Source organism: Macaca nemestrina, chromosome 16 (genome assembly GCF_043159975.1).
Source record: "Macaca nemestrina isolate mMacNem1 chromosome 16, mMacNem.hap1, whole genome shotgun sequence".
NCBI classification, from domain to species: domain Eukaryota; kingdom Metazoa; phylum Chordata; class Mammalia; order Primates; family Cercopithecidae; genus Macaca; species Macaca nemestrina.
Genome location: NC_092140.1, coordinates 77,647,391 through 77,662,736, shown reverse-complemented (window position 1 = coordinate 77,662,736; position 15,346 = coordinate 77,647,391). Strand labels below are relative to the sequence as shown.

Here is a 15,346-nt window from a genome sequence, read left to right as displayed (position 1 = left end):
GTGAGTTACATAGATCGTAAATTGGGGCTGATTGGTTGGGTTGTATTTGTCTCTGAAGTGTTCGTTTCATTTATAGTAGAGTTCATTTACTCAGTTACTACAGTTTTGCTGTTCATACAGTATAGAGAAGTTAGTGAGTCCCTTAGGTAGACAACTCTTTCTCCTAGCAGTTTTGGGATTCCTTGTGGCTTTATATTCAGTACCACATTTCTACATCAGGGCCTCATTAATCTAGGCCCTTCTTTCTGCTTCTTGCTTTTATGATTTCACTGTTCCTTGAGCCCTCCACTAAAGGTAGGACAAGAAGAGAAAGGAGAGGCCCAGTGCAGTGGTTCATGCCTGTAATTGCAACACTTTAGGAGGCTGAGACATGAGGATCGCTTGAGCTCAGGAGTTCAAGACCAGCGTGGGCAACATAGCACGACCTCGACTCTAACAAAAAATACAAAAAAAATTAGCTGGGTATGGTTGTGTGTGGTGGTGCGTGCCTGTAGTCCCAGCTGCTTGGGAAGCTAAAGCAGGAAGATTGCTTGAGCCCAGTAGTTTGGGGTTGCAGTGAGCTACAATAGCACCACTGTACTCCAGCTCCAGAGACAGAGCAAGACTCTGTCTCCAAAAAAAGAAAAAGGAGAAAACCAAAATTACTCATTTTGTTAACTCTTCAATATTTTGATGTACTGAATATTTAACAAAAAGTTTTAAAAATCTTTAACATTAATTCAAAATAACTAATAGAATCAAGGTAAAGGAATGGTGATTATTGCAGATTCTTCCAGTTGCTGGTATGTCTTCAATCAGCAAGTTGAGAAATCAAACATTTTTACTGTATTCTATTAAGTTGTATATTTGGAAAAGGAAAATATTACTTGGAATTTTTCTTTGCTATGGTAAAAGACGGCATCTGTATTTCCAAACATGGAACAGTATTTTCACATCTTACCTGATGTAAGATTTCTCAACGTAGAATCATGATCACTTTTTAAAATGCATCTTTGAAATAAAGGGGAAAAACATAGGCAGGAGGAGCAGTAGAGTAAGATTTGTTTGGGGAGAGTACTGCAGTAGGATTTAAAAATTATCCCAAGAAAGAAGAGAAAGTCATCAGAAAGGGTCTCTACAGATGCTGCTGGTCTGCAGTAGTCAACAGAAGGGAGGTTCTCAGCTGGCAGCGAATCAGAATCACCATTGAAACATTTATAAAAAGTACAGATGCTCAAACCCCAACCCAGACCTATTAAACCAAGTCCCTAACCAAATATGGCCAAGGTCTATGTTTCTAGAAGTTCTGCAAGGTGTTCTGATGTTCAGCAGAGTTAATAATTGCTCAATTCTTATTAAAGATTTTTATTCTGTAGGCACACATTATATGACCCCAAACAATTGCATTGTGTAAAAGTCTGGTTTCATGTAATTATCTTCTATTGTGGGTTATATATTTGTTTCTTTGCCAACTCCAGCTTTGTAAAGAATTTTTCTGTAAACCATTCAAAAAGACAGAAAACATAAATGGGAACAGCTGTTGTAGCTATAATTCGCTAATTACCCTTCACTAATTAGAATTCAGCAGAACCCTGCCTGTGTTCCAGAGTAAGAGGGAGATGTGAATCTGCTGTTGTTTTACTGGATCTTAGTACCTCTTGCTTCTATACAACACCTTATCATACCAGCTATGATTCCAGTGTTTAAAGATGCAGTATGTATACATTTGCATTTATATTCTTTATTACTCTACTGTATAGTTATATTTTATATTATAAATATATTCACTATTGTGCAGAATTTTGTACATAAAGCCCTGCTTATGCACTTGATGGGCAATTTAAAAGATTTTTCAACGTTAATTGTTGGTGATTTTTTTGTTGTTGTTTACATGGAACTCAAATCCTAAATAGGGTGCAACTCCTCTGTCACTCCCTGTACTCCACTGTGCACTCTTCCAGGGAAGAAACCATGTCTTAATCATTTTTGCCTTAGCACTAAACACAATGTGTGTTGAATGGATAAAACAAATCTTTTCATCCAAAGATAAAGGGTCCACAATCCCTTATGCAAAATTTTTGGAGCCAGATGAAAAGGAATTCAGAATTTTTCAGATTTTATTTTATTTTTTTGAGACAGGGTTTTACTCTGTTGCCCAGGCTGAGTGCAGTGGCACTCATGGCTCACTACAGCCCTCAACCTCTCAGCCTCAAGCAATCCTCCCACATCGGCCTCCTGAGTAGCTTGTACTACAGGTGAACACCACCATGTCCAGCCACTTTTTTATTTTTTGTAGAGATGTCTCACTGTGTTGCCCAGACTGGTCTCAAACTCCTTGGTGTAAGCAATCTTCCTGCCTCAACCTCCCAAAGTTCTGGGATTACAGGCATGAGCCACCATACCCAATCCAGATTTTTAAAAGGTAATATGGTACATATACTGTTATATAGAACTCCCAATGGGGTCTGGGACAGTACCCTGTAATCACATTAATGCATACAGAGTGAAAAAAGTAGGAATATTTTCTCTCAGCAGAATAATTGAGGGCTATAAATAACTCATTTTGGGTCAGATTTGACCACAAAGTAAGTGCATCAAACTTCAAAAAAACTTGATGTAAGAGATTTCAAATCAGGGACTCTGGACCTGTAATTCTTCCTTGATGATAAATAATAACAATGACAGTTTATGGAACACCTACTATGTGTCAAGCACTGAGCCTGGTGATTTATGTATGTATCTCATTTAACATTGAGGGTACTTCAGTAAGGTGGATATCCCTATGATACAGTGTGCTTCCAATTAAGCTTTAAATTTCACATTATTCAGTTTGGTTTGATGACCTCATTTCTCCCTAATTAATAGATGAAGATACCATTTCATTTAAAAATGTACATATGATTAAAATGAATTCCAAAACCTCTAACAACAGAGTTCTAAAATGAGTTGAAAGTAGTTGCTTATAATTGCTTTTTGAATGATGAATAAAGAAGATCCATAGAGATGTCATGAAAAGTATGCTCCTAGCCAGGTGCGGTGACTCCCGCCTGTAATACCAGCACTGAGAGACTGAGGCAGGAGGACTGCTTGAGGCCAGGAGTTCCAAAAGTATGTTTCTAGAATACCTGGAGGTAGCAAAAAAGTGGAAGGAATGTGTTTAGACTCTTGTGGGAAAAAGAGCAGGAGGAAGGCATCATGTCTTATCTGTCTGGTTTAAGTACTGAGTTGTGATCTCTTCATGTCTTGCTTTCTCATCAGATTAGGTGTTTTCCAAAGCTAAGGGTTACGCTTTCCTCCTGGACCATAGTGCTGATGATGAGAGTAGGCTGGAGTAATCAAAAAAGTTAACTTTTAAAACAGAACTCAGTGGTTCTCAGATATGAGTATGCCTGAGAATCAAGGTGGAGCTCAGGAGAAATGCAGATTCCTAGGTCTTACCTGCCTCTCTCAGAGAGGTTGATTTAGGGGACTTCCATGGAAGCCAGGAGTTGCCTCTTTTTTTTTTTTTTTTAATTTTAAAAACAAGCATCCAGTAATTTTGATGCAAGAGGTCTGTGGAGCACCTTGGACACTGACATGACCACAGGATTGGGAGCTGAAATTACCACACTTGTGTTCTAGAACAATAAGTTCCCCTCTGATTTTCAGTGATCAAAGAGCCCCAGGAATTTGACTCAGTGATCATAAGTTGACCTTTCCTTCAAAGTTGTACAGAGAAAACCCTGTGAATGACTAGATCATAGGGAGCAATTTCTGTAAAAATTATAGACATGAAAAGATTTTTGAGAAATTACCTCATCTGTCACCAGCCTGGGTACTGGGTGACATCAAATCTGTTTTATATGGATGAAAATGTATTCCTATTTTAAAAGACAAGTAGTAAAGAATGTTCTGTTGATGTAACCAACCTTAGCTAGGCAGTGGAGCTGCATGCTGATGGAAAAATCACATTTTTGTTTCCCTTCTAACAAGGTTTAGTCTGTCCCCAGGCTGAAACAGAAAAAGTGGCTTCTGTGACTAAGAAACATAACATTAAAAACATGCAGTGTTGATGGTAGAAAAGGGGGCTCTTAATAGGGAGAATTTTTATTCTGGTTTTGTTTTTTCATTTTAGATTTATGCATAAATAAAACTTTAAAGATTTTGGTTTTGCAGGCAAATATAATCTTGTGTTTATAACTTCTGCCACTTACCTTACAAATGAGCATAAAGCCATTGATTTGTATTCTTGCCCACTCATGTTAAACTCTAAAGGTCTAGGAAGGAACCCAATTTTGTTTACATCAAAATCCCTTTTCCCTCTACTCTATAGAAGGAAGTCATCCCCTGCACTGTGCCGTTCAGCTTCGTTCATTTCCTTCAGAGCACAGCACATAAAGTACTGTTTGTTTCCTTGTTGCTGTTCTCCTTCACCATCCAACTGTAAGTCGTATGAGGAAGGGACTACAGTTTCCCTCACCACTGCATCCTAAGTTCTCACAGTACTTGGAACATAAGAGGCATTCAATAAATGGAAATTTTTGTCAAGGATTTCTTTCTTTCTTTTTTTTTTTTTTTTTTTGAGATGGAGTCCTTCTCTGTCCCCCAGGCTGGAGTGAAGTGGTACGATCTTGACTCACTGCAACCTCCGCCTCCCAGGTTTAAGCAACTCTCCTGCCTCAGCCTCCCAAGTAGCTGCGATTACAGGCATGCACCACCACACCTGGCTAATTTTTGTATTTTTAGGAGAGACGGGGTTTCACTATGTTGGCCAGGCTGTGTCAAGGAATTCTTTATGTCATGGTGCAAGGTGGAGGAAAGGCCAAGCAAGTTGGATCCGGAGGGCTAAGTTTTAGTATATTTCTTTGCCTGTTTCTGCATCTAGAAATGGAAATTTTATCTGCTTTACCTTTAGGGTAAAAATGAGATCATGAATAAACATGTTTAACATAAATTGTACAAATGCTTTGTGGTATAATTTTGAAAACCAGAGCTTGCTTGAATTTGAGATGGGAAATTTTATTAGAGTATCATAACTGTTTTAAAGTTAACCTTTTAATAAGACATTCATTCTAGTTTTTAATGCAATTGTGGCACAAATTTTCTTTGTACCTTTACTGGAAAGTAGGTATTTAAAAATGTTATCATTGGAGGGATTCACTTTTAGGAAACTGTAGGGTGAAACCGCAGTTTCAGTTAATCCTCCCCAAAATGAAAATGCCCTAGGGTAAGTTCACAGATAATTGTTATTTTCTATGTGTAAATGTGCCACTTAACTACCTTAGTCCCTTATTAAGATTTTGATAAATACTATGGTTTTCCTAATTAGTGTAATTTGTCTTAGAAATTTGAAACTCAACATTGTATAGAAGGAAAAAGTAAATCCTTAATATATAGAATTTCTATTTTTTTTTTTAAATTTTCTGTTTCAGATTAATGGTTTTAAGAAGTACAGCTTTACTTTTGCAAAGGTTTTGGTTCTACAGGGAAATTATAATCTTATGTTTGTTTATAACTTCTGCTATTTGATTTAGAAATGTGCAAGATGTCATTAACTTGCATTCTTTTTCCCTCAAAGTAAACTGAAAGTCAAGGAAAGGACAACATTTTGTTTAAATCAGAATTCTCTTCATGTACTTTCTAGCAACAGATAGATAGATAGATCCATAAAGATTTATTTATGTTTGTATGAGAAGTTTGAACTTTTTTCTTAGTAAGAACATTTTCATAAGCTATATTTTCCATGATTAGAGTATAAATAATACTGAGAAAAGACAAATTTGGTTGTTGTGAACAGTTATTACACAAAATCCATTAGTTCTGAAACCGTTATTCAATTTTATCATCTATCAGAAGTAGTCGTTTAGAAACCGGCTTGTTAATGGAGAATCAATGAAGTTGCACTTAGTCCTGGCTACAGCTTTGAGGGAACTGACTGCGGACACTGCCATTTAGTGGCCTCCACATACGTATGTGTGACTGAGTTGGTAGTGACTCTCTCTAGTTATTTGGTACCTAGCTCCCATATTCCATACTTAAAAGTGTTTAATACTTTTCTGTAATTAGTGAAGATATCAAGGATTGCTGCTACATTTATGAAGTATGTTTTGATACTAGTTTTTATTATTTTTGGAAAAATATATTTCTAAAACTAACATCGTAATTTTTACTGAGTTAAATGCCATATATCTTTCAGAGGATCATAAAACAGGAGTTGGGGCAGTCATTTGGGCAGAAGGGAAATCTGTAAGTATGAAAACAATTCTTTAAATATTTAACCTGGATTTTGTTTAAACATAGTTCAGTCTTCGGTGCATTAGAGGTTATTGACCATTAAGATTAATATTTTTGTAATGGTGCATTTATGAAGATCTATAAAGATTTGCTCATTCCCTCAACAATTTTCTAGATAGACACATTCATTCAGCAAACATTTGTTAAACACTCTCTACAGGTTAGGCACTGTGCCACAGTGAACGTTGGGGATTAAAGATCACGTTTTATGGCCTCATAGTTTAGTGATGGAGACGTAGAAGTAAAAAATAACTGATATGTAAGTGTAATTATAACTGATATCATGAGAACATAGAGGAGGAACCTTTGCTTGGAAAAATGAGTAAATACTCGGTGAATATTATTAATGTTAATAATATTAATATTCTTGAAGAATAAGATAATTTCATCAGACAGAGCAAGTCAATAGGACCAGGAGGATAACATGCATATTCTTTTTTTTTTTTTTTTTTGAGACAGAGTCCCCCTCTGTCACCCAGGCTGGAGTGCAGTGGTGCAATCTTGGCTCACTGCAACCTCTGCCTCCTGGGTTCAAGTGATTCTTATGCCTCAGCCTCTTGAATAGCTGGGACTACAGGCATGTACCTACCACCACTTTTGCCATGTTGACCAGGCTGGTCTTGAACTCCTGGCCTCAAGCAATCCACCCTCCTCTGCCTCCCAAAGTGCTGGGATTACAGGTGTGAGCCACCATGCCTGCCCTGAATATTCTTAATATTAATAATGTTAATGTTCTTGAAGATTAGGAGGATATAATCAGACAGAACAAGTTAATGGGACCAGGAGAATAACACACAGAGATTGCGGTGAGAGAGAGAATATGGGAAAATGCATTTGATTTGGCACATAGAGTAAGCAACAAATTGGACTGGACCATGAAGAACCCTATATCCCATGTAAAGATTTTGGACTTTATCCTGGCAGTGACATACTATAGAACAGCACTAACCAGTAGAGAGAAAAGGCAAGCCTCAAACTGAATTTTAAATTTTTAGGAGCCATATATATATATTTTTTGAGACGGAGTCTCGCTCTGTCACCAGGCTGGAGTGCAGTGGCGCAGTCTCGGCTCACTGCAACCTCTGCTTCCTGGGTTCAAGCAAATCTCCTGTCTCAGCCTCCCAAGTAGCTGGGACTACAGGCACGTGCCGCCACGCCCAGCCAATTTTTGTATTTTTAGTAGAGATGGAGTTTCACCATGTTGTCTGGAATGGTCTTAATCTCTTGACTTCGTAATGCATCTGCCTTGGCCTCCCATAGTGCTGGAATTACAGGTGTGAGCCACCTTGCCTGGCTGGAGCCATATTTTTAAAAGGAAAACAGATGAATTAATTTTAAGAAAATATTTAATCATGTAATCAATAAAAATTAATGAAATATTCTGCATGTAAAAAATATTAAATCTTCAAAATTCTATGTGTATTTTACACCTGCAGCACCTCTCAATCTAGACTAACCACATGTGGCTAGTGGCGACTGTATCGGACAGTGCAGTCCAAGAATATTGTAAGTGGAGAAACGATTTGATCAGATTTGTATTATAAATGAATGAAGTAGGGCTAGACAGGAAATAGGGAGATTAATAAAAGAGAGATGAGGACTTGGAGTTGTGGGGATGGGTTAGGAGGCTAGAATCAAGAGATATTTAGTAACTATATAGCTGACTGAAAGGTGAGCCTACATTTTGCCTCAAGGACTTCACAGAAAGTAATCTATTTGCTTTGATGCTTCACAAACTCCTCAAGTTCAACTCATCCAGTATCTTCCCTGCTAACCTTCTCCCTCGCTAGTGGTCACCATCTCGTCTGTTACTGTACACATACGATCACCTAGCACAATGGATTCCACCTTCAAAATACCTCTTGACTCTACTTACCTCTACCCCAACTGTTAACTCCTACTAGAATACTAGGCTCCTCAGACAGAAATTCCATAGCACTCTGTACAACTTGTCTGTGACATTCATCACAGTTAAAGTTATCTGTCCAATTTCTTACCCTCCCCAGACTAGAAGGCTCATGAGGGTAGGGACTCTCTGTCTTGTTTACAGTTGTATTCCAGCACCTAGCATAGGTCTAGCCAGTGGTTGGAACTCTCATTTGTGTGTACATGAATGCTCGGCAGCCTTTTGGCTTAACATCTGGTTCTTAAAAATTTTGTGGAGAATGTCAGTTTCTAGTTATCTCTAGAGCAGGCCGGCAGGCAGCACGGTGAAATGGAAAGACACATGGCTTAGAGTCAAGTAACCTGGGCTTGAATTCTGGCTGTGTTACTTACTCATTTTGTGACCCTAGACAATTAGTCACTCTTGTCCTCAGTTTCCTTATCTGTAAACAGTAATATTAATAGTATCACTCTTTAGGTTGTTTCAAGAATTGATCAAATGAAATGATGCATATAAAACTCAGTATGGCTGGGCGCAGTGGCTCATGCCTGTAATCCCAGCACTTTGGGAGGCTGGGGTGGGAGGATTGCTTGAGCTCAGGAGCCCAAGACAATCCTGGGCATCATGGTGAGACCTCATCACTACAAAAAATGAAAAAATTAGCCAGGCATAGTGACATGCACCTGTGGTCCCAGCTACTTGGGAGGCTGAGGTGGGAGGATGACTTGAGCCCAGGAAGTCACACCTGGGTGACAGAGCGAGACCCTGTCTCTAAATAAATAAATAAATAAATAAATCAGCATGATGTTTGACATTTAGTAAATGTTCAAACAGATTTATTAATGAGATAATATTTTGTTTGCAGGCTTTTGTTTGCCTACTATTACATGATTTTTATGAAGCTGCTACAGTAATGAGTCTGTTGATATTATCATGAGTAATTATAACATATTGAAATTTATGAGGTTTATAGTATATTCCAAACTATTACACACACAATATTGATAAAATATTTCATTCTAATAATTGATAAAGCATTGATATTAACTACTATTTCTCTTTAAAAGAGAAGAAAGCCATTGAAGTAAGAAGTTCTATAATAATATGCATATAATAGAGGTTCAATAAATACTGAAGATGAAAATGCATTTTTTATTTTCCAACTAAATCACAATAGCACATTTTTAGCCCAACAACAGAAGTTTTCTGTTTAAAGTATTTAAAAGTTTTCAACTTGCTAACCAGTAGCATGGCACAGAGCACATAAGAAATTAACAATCACAGCCAGGCGCGGTGGCTCATGCCTGTAATCCCAGCACTTTGGGAGGCCGAGGAGGGTGGATCACCTGAGCTCAGGAGTTCGAAACCAGCCTGACCAACATGGAAAAACCCTGTCTCTACTAAAAAATACAAAAAAATTAGCCGAGCATACTGGCGCATGCCTGTAATCTCAGCTACTTAGGAGGCTGAGGGAGGAGAATCGCTTGAACCTGGGAGGCAGAGATTGCTATGAGCCGAGATCGCGCCATTGTACTCTAGCCTGGGCAACAAGAGTGAAACTCCATCTCAAAAGAAAAAAAACCAAATTAACCATCACTTGTTGAGTCCCTGCTATGTACAGAACACTCGAACATGTTGAAGGGATAGAAAAGAAATATAAAACATGGTTTCTGCTCTCCAGGATCTTATAATTTATTTGGGGAGTAATATCTGCATCAAATGAAATAATTTGTGAGTTAAGTAAGATAGTATTTAATTAATTGCAAAAAACAAGGACTTCCTTAGGATTATAGATTAGAGAAGTGGTCAGCTTTCTTGGAATTTTGCTTTGACAAGATCACACTGCAGTAGGAGGATCTGATATTATATTTTTTGATAGTTTACTGTAGAAAATTGAATGAATATTCATTATACAAAGTACGAGGGCAAGCTTCAAAAATACATTGCAAAGTGCCTTTTCAGAATGTTGAAACTAACCGTTGGTTTGCTCACTCTCGTAGAGAAGTTGTGATGGAACAGGTGCCATGTACTTCGTAGGATGTGGTTACAATGCTTTTCCTGTTGGATCTGAGTATGCTGACTTCCCACACATGGATGACAAGCAGAAAGACAGAGAAATACGGAAATTCAGATACATCATACATGCGGAACAGAATGCTTTGACATTTAGGTATGAAATCCTTCTTGGTGTACTTTTCTTTAAAATGTAGCAAGTGTTGGTTGAAATTAATTTTCTTATAATTGCAATTTATTTCCTTTTTCAAATTCCAAGAAAGTTTCCTTTCAGAAGTATAACTTTGGTAAGGCTTGGTCCTGCCAGACCTGAAGCTATGACCTGAACTGAGGTTAACGCCTCTGCAGGCCTTCCCATTTGTTGAGCATATCTTTTTTTCCCTTCCCTCTCTCCAATATGAAACTGCTTGAAGTTTATCCTTTGGGATCTTGCTCAGACTCTCATATTTCTGGATGTTAAGAGCTCCTTTGTCTTCTAAATCTGGAGCACACATTTATTAAAAGTTACACACCACATAAAGACATTTTGAGCAACGATGGACTACATGCACAACGTGTTCCCATAAGATTATAACAGAGCTGAAAAATTCCTGTTACTGAGTGAAGTAGCCATTGTAACATCACACGTTACCTTTTTTATGTTTAGATACACAAATACTTACCATTGTGTTACAATGGCCTGCAGTATTCAGAATAGGACTTTATAATGAACCAAATTGCTTTAAAAGAAGTTTTGTTAATGATTATAGCTGTCAATTTACATCATTGTCACAAACACTTCTCAGCCTTTACCATTAAGGTTAAGGGATTAAAAAACTGTAAGACATGGCTCCTGTCCTTGGAGAGCTTCTAATGCAGTAGGGGATATGAGATAGCATCCACCTCGTGCTGTGGATTCTGTAGGAGAGGCAAATGTAAAGTGCTGCGGACATTCTGCTGCTGCTATGGACAAATGGGAGAGTGCAAGGGAAAGATTTGAGGGAAGAACTGGCATCTGAACTGAGCTTAAAGGATTCCTAGACTGGGGCAAATGGAAGGGAAGGGAAGACCATTCTTGCTTCTAGCATAAGCAATGGTCTGGAAGTAGGAAAATCCGTGGTGTGTTTAGGAGCATGAATATTCCAGTTAGGTTGGAATGTGGACACAAGGGAAATGCAGCTCACAAGGACAGGCTGGGACTGGACTCGAGAGGACTTTGAGTTTATGCTTCATTTGGTAGGCAGTGGAGAAATGGAATGGCATTGACAGAGCCACACTGTAGATTATGTAGGTAGTATTGTTTGAACAGACTAGATGCAGAGAATTCTGTTGCCCTAGTCCAGGTGAATGTAAGTAACAGTCTCAACAAGGAAGATGGATATGGAAGGCTGGCGGTGGAGGAATTGAAGATGGCTGGCTGAGAGCTGCCTAAGCCTCAGAACCCGGAAGCCAGTCCTTATAGCCCCAGATGAGGGCAGTCCTTCATCTTGAACTACCCTCAGCATGCAAAATTTCACCCAAAATTTCCTCTATTCTTTTCCTTGTCCTCTTCATTACAGATTTACTTGCTTCATTTTGTACAGAGGTGTGAATATGTCAAATAGAAACTTTTCTTTTTAAAATTATCCTATGATAGGGAAGGGGTAAGGGAACTATAAGTCAAAACAGAACTTAAATATTTAATTATTCATTTAGTGAACATTTATTGAATATCCAGTAGGTACCAGATAGGGCTGTGTCATTTGTCTAACAAGATGAGTTAGTGTCTAGTCAGACATGATTAACTCTTAAAGAAGGTATCAGTTTCAAATCTAATTCCAGTATTCTAAACACATACTTACTTAGAAAGCATTCGGGGATTTTTCTCTCTTTCTTTGATGTCTGTATCTTCCTGATTTCATCTGTTTTGTAATCTGAAACTGAACCTCTTACTTAGAATCAATAAATTATTTTTAGTTATAATAATTGTCATGTTCAGGTTGTATCATAACAGTTTTGTAGGTTTACATATTTTGAACATTCAGTAATTCAGCAAGTCTAAGGCTTGATGATCATTATTAATGTCATAAATCTGTTTTTAAAACAGCTCATTTTAGTGTTTAAAGATTTTTCTAAAAAATAACTTTCCCTTTCAGAAACGACCTTTCTGATATTTTATAATTTTTTTTGTAGGTGTCAAGAAATAAAACCAGAAGAAAGAAGCATGATTTTTGTGACAAAGTGCCCATGTGATGAGTGTGTACCTTTAATTAAAGGTGCAGGCATAAAACAAATCTATGCAGGAGATGTAGATGTTGGAAAAAAGAAGGCCGACATCTCTTACATGAGGTTCGGGGAGCTTGAAGGTGTTAGCAAATTTACGGTAAGTAGATGCACATTTTTTTCAGGTGTATTTTGTATTATGTTGTTAGGTACCCTTTTGCAATATTGTAAGTTAGTGCTTCCCACCCTTTTAAAGAGTTTCAACAAATTATTATTATTATTTGAGAGAGAGTCTCTCTCTGTTGCCTAGGCTGGAGTGCCAGTGGCTCGATCTCGGCTCACCGCAACCTCTGCCTCCTGGGTTCAAGTGATTCTCCTGCCTCAGCTTCCGAGTAGCTGGGATTACAGGCGCCCGCCATCATACCCGGCTAATTTTTGTATTTTTAGTAGAGACAGGATTTCGCCATGTTGGCCAGGCCAGTCTCGAACTCCTGAGCCCAGGTGATCCGCCCGCCTTGGTCTTCCAAAGTGTCGGGATTACAGGTGTAAGCCACCGCGCCAGGCCGAGTTTCAACAAATTATTATTATTGAGTTTATTTATATGTGCAAACCTTTACCTAACTGCAACTGTTCAGCTATGGATTCCTGCCTTATGAATTTACATCTCTGTAGAGAATTGAGCCAGTGGATCTTTTGGTGCCATCTGGTGGCTGATAAAAGAAAGGTACCTGACCTATCTCTTCCCTCTCATTTCTGGCTTGGAGTGGTGGATAGAGGTGAAAATACTTCAGCGGTCCCCACCCTTTTCGGCACGAGTGACCGGTTTTGTGGAAGACAGTTTTTCCACAGATGGGGAGATGGTTTTGGGATGAAACTATTCCACCTCACATCATCAGGCACTAGATTCTATAAGGAGCACGCAGCCTTGATCCCTCAGGTGCGCAGTTCACAATAGGGTTCTGCTCCTATGAGAATCTAATTCCACCGCTCATCTGACAGGAGGTGGAGCTCAGGCGGTAATGCTCGCTAGCCTGCGCTCACCTGCTGCCGTGCGGCCCAGTTCCTAACAGGCCACAGACCAGTACTGGTTGCTGCCAGGGGGTTGGGATCCCCTGCAATAGTTTAAAGGTCACCCCCACCCCCAAACAAAGGGAGGTGCACACACACACACACACACACACACACACACACACACACACACACATTTCTCATGAGAAAAATCAGAAAAAAAAGAATATTTATTTATTTGTTTGTTTTTTTATTTATGTATTTATTTTGAGATGGAGTTTCACTCATTGCCCAGGCTGGAGTGCAATGGCGTGATCTCGGTTCACTGCAACCTCAGCCTCCTGGGTTCCAGCGATTCTCCTGCCTTGCTACCCCCGCCCCCCCCCCCCACTCCCCAGTATCTGGGATTACAGACGTACGCTACCATGCCCAGCTAATTTTTTGTATTTTTAATAGAGACAGAGTTTCACCATGTTGGCCAGGCTACTCTTGAACTCCTGACGTCAGGCGATACACCGGCCTCGGCCTCCCAAAGTGCTGGGATTACAGGCATGAGCCACCACGACTGGCCCGAGAAAAAAAGAATTTCTTATTTGATATTTCCGAAAATGTACTGAGGTAGTTCATGGAAAACTCAATAACTTTTAACTCTTTATACCTCTTCACTATTTGGGTTTTGGTTTCTGTGGGTTTTTTTTTTTTCTTCTTTTGTTTTGGTTTTTGTTTTGAGACAGGGTCTCACTATCTCACCCAGGCTGGAGTGCGGTGGCGCCATCTTGGCAATCTCTATCTCCTGGGCTCAAGCGACCTGCCTGCCTCAGCCTCCCGAAGTGCTGGGATTACAAGCACGAGCCACTGTTCTCAGCCTATTTTGGTTTTCAAAAAAACTTTTTATTTGGAAAAAACCTTAAGCATACAGAAAAGTTATAAAAACACTACAAAGAAATTTTTTCCCAGAAGTTGTTGACATGATACCAGCTCACCCTTTATTTCCTCAAATAAGAAATAACCACATAACTACAATACAACCATAAAAATCAGGAAATTAACATTGATACATTACTGCCACTAATCCACAGATTCCAGTCAAGGTTCATCAGCTGCCCAAGAAATGTCTTGTATAGCAGGGTTCCCCAACCCCTGGGTACCAGTTAGGAAGCTTCTTCTGTATTTACAGTTGCTCCCCATTGCTCACCTTACTGCTTAAGCTCTGCCTCCTGTCAGATCAGCAGCGGCATTAGATTCTCATAGGAGTGTGAACCCTATTGTGAACTGCCCATGTGAGGGATCTAGGTTGTGTGCTCCTTATGAGAATCTAAAGCCTGATGATCCCCCACTCCTCGCCATCTGGTCTGTGGAAAAACTTCCATGAAACCGGTACCTGGTCCCTGGTTCCACAAAGGTTGGGGACTGCTTTTATACAGCAAAAGGATCCTGTCCAGAATTGTACATTGTTTCTGTGACATCCAATGATTTAATCCTGGCATTGAATGAGTTAATGTAACATTTAACTACTAGAATTTGCAGTGGGAAGAAAAAGGATGTAAAAGAACTGTTTATAAATTTCAGCTTTACATTCCTGCTATAAACATCGGTTTGTGTCCAGGGTACCTAGAACATACATATATATGATTAACTTGGACATATAACATATAATTGTATATGTATATAATATTAAATATAGAAACATACTATCCAGTGTCTGTCATGTGTATATGAAGTATCATAAGTTTTTACCATTTGTAATATTGTCATTTTTTTCTAATTGTTTTATTTAAAGTTTATCACGTTTTAAATAGAGAGGGGTGTTGACATGGCACTGAAAGAAGGCAGAGATGGGAAAGACCTTTTTTGTAAAACTCAATAAAAGCTTATACGCAATTAGTCAGAGAAATCTCTACTTCTGTGTTTTTGTTTTCTGTCTCTTCATTCCTCCTGAAGAGTATGAAGAAGTAGATTTTTCAAGTTCTCCTCATAAAGATTAAGTGACCTAGCTCTTCAGGACTA

The 15,346-nt window shown here is 38.8% G+C and overlaps 1 protein-coding gene across 2 annotated transcripts in view; it reads left to right on the top strand.

The window, feature by feature from the left end:
* The window catches only part of LOC105490709 (cytidine and dCMP deaminase domain containing 1), a 44,671-nt gene that overhangs the window by 20,267 nt on the left and 9,058 nt on the right, over window positions 1-15,346 (top strand). For both annotated transcript variants that reach the window (XM_011756592.3, XM_011756591.2), the window contains 3 exons: window positions 6,155-6,204; window positions 10,138-10,307; window positions 12,302-12,491. In XM_011756592.3, the coding sequence (XP_011754894.1) occupies window positions 6,155-6,204; window positions 10,138-10,307; window positions 12,302-12,491 (410 nt within the window). The remainder of the gene's footprint in view (window positions 1-6,154; window positions 6,205-10,137; window positions 10,308-12,301; window positions 12,492-15,346) is intronic.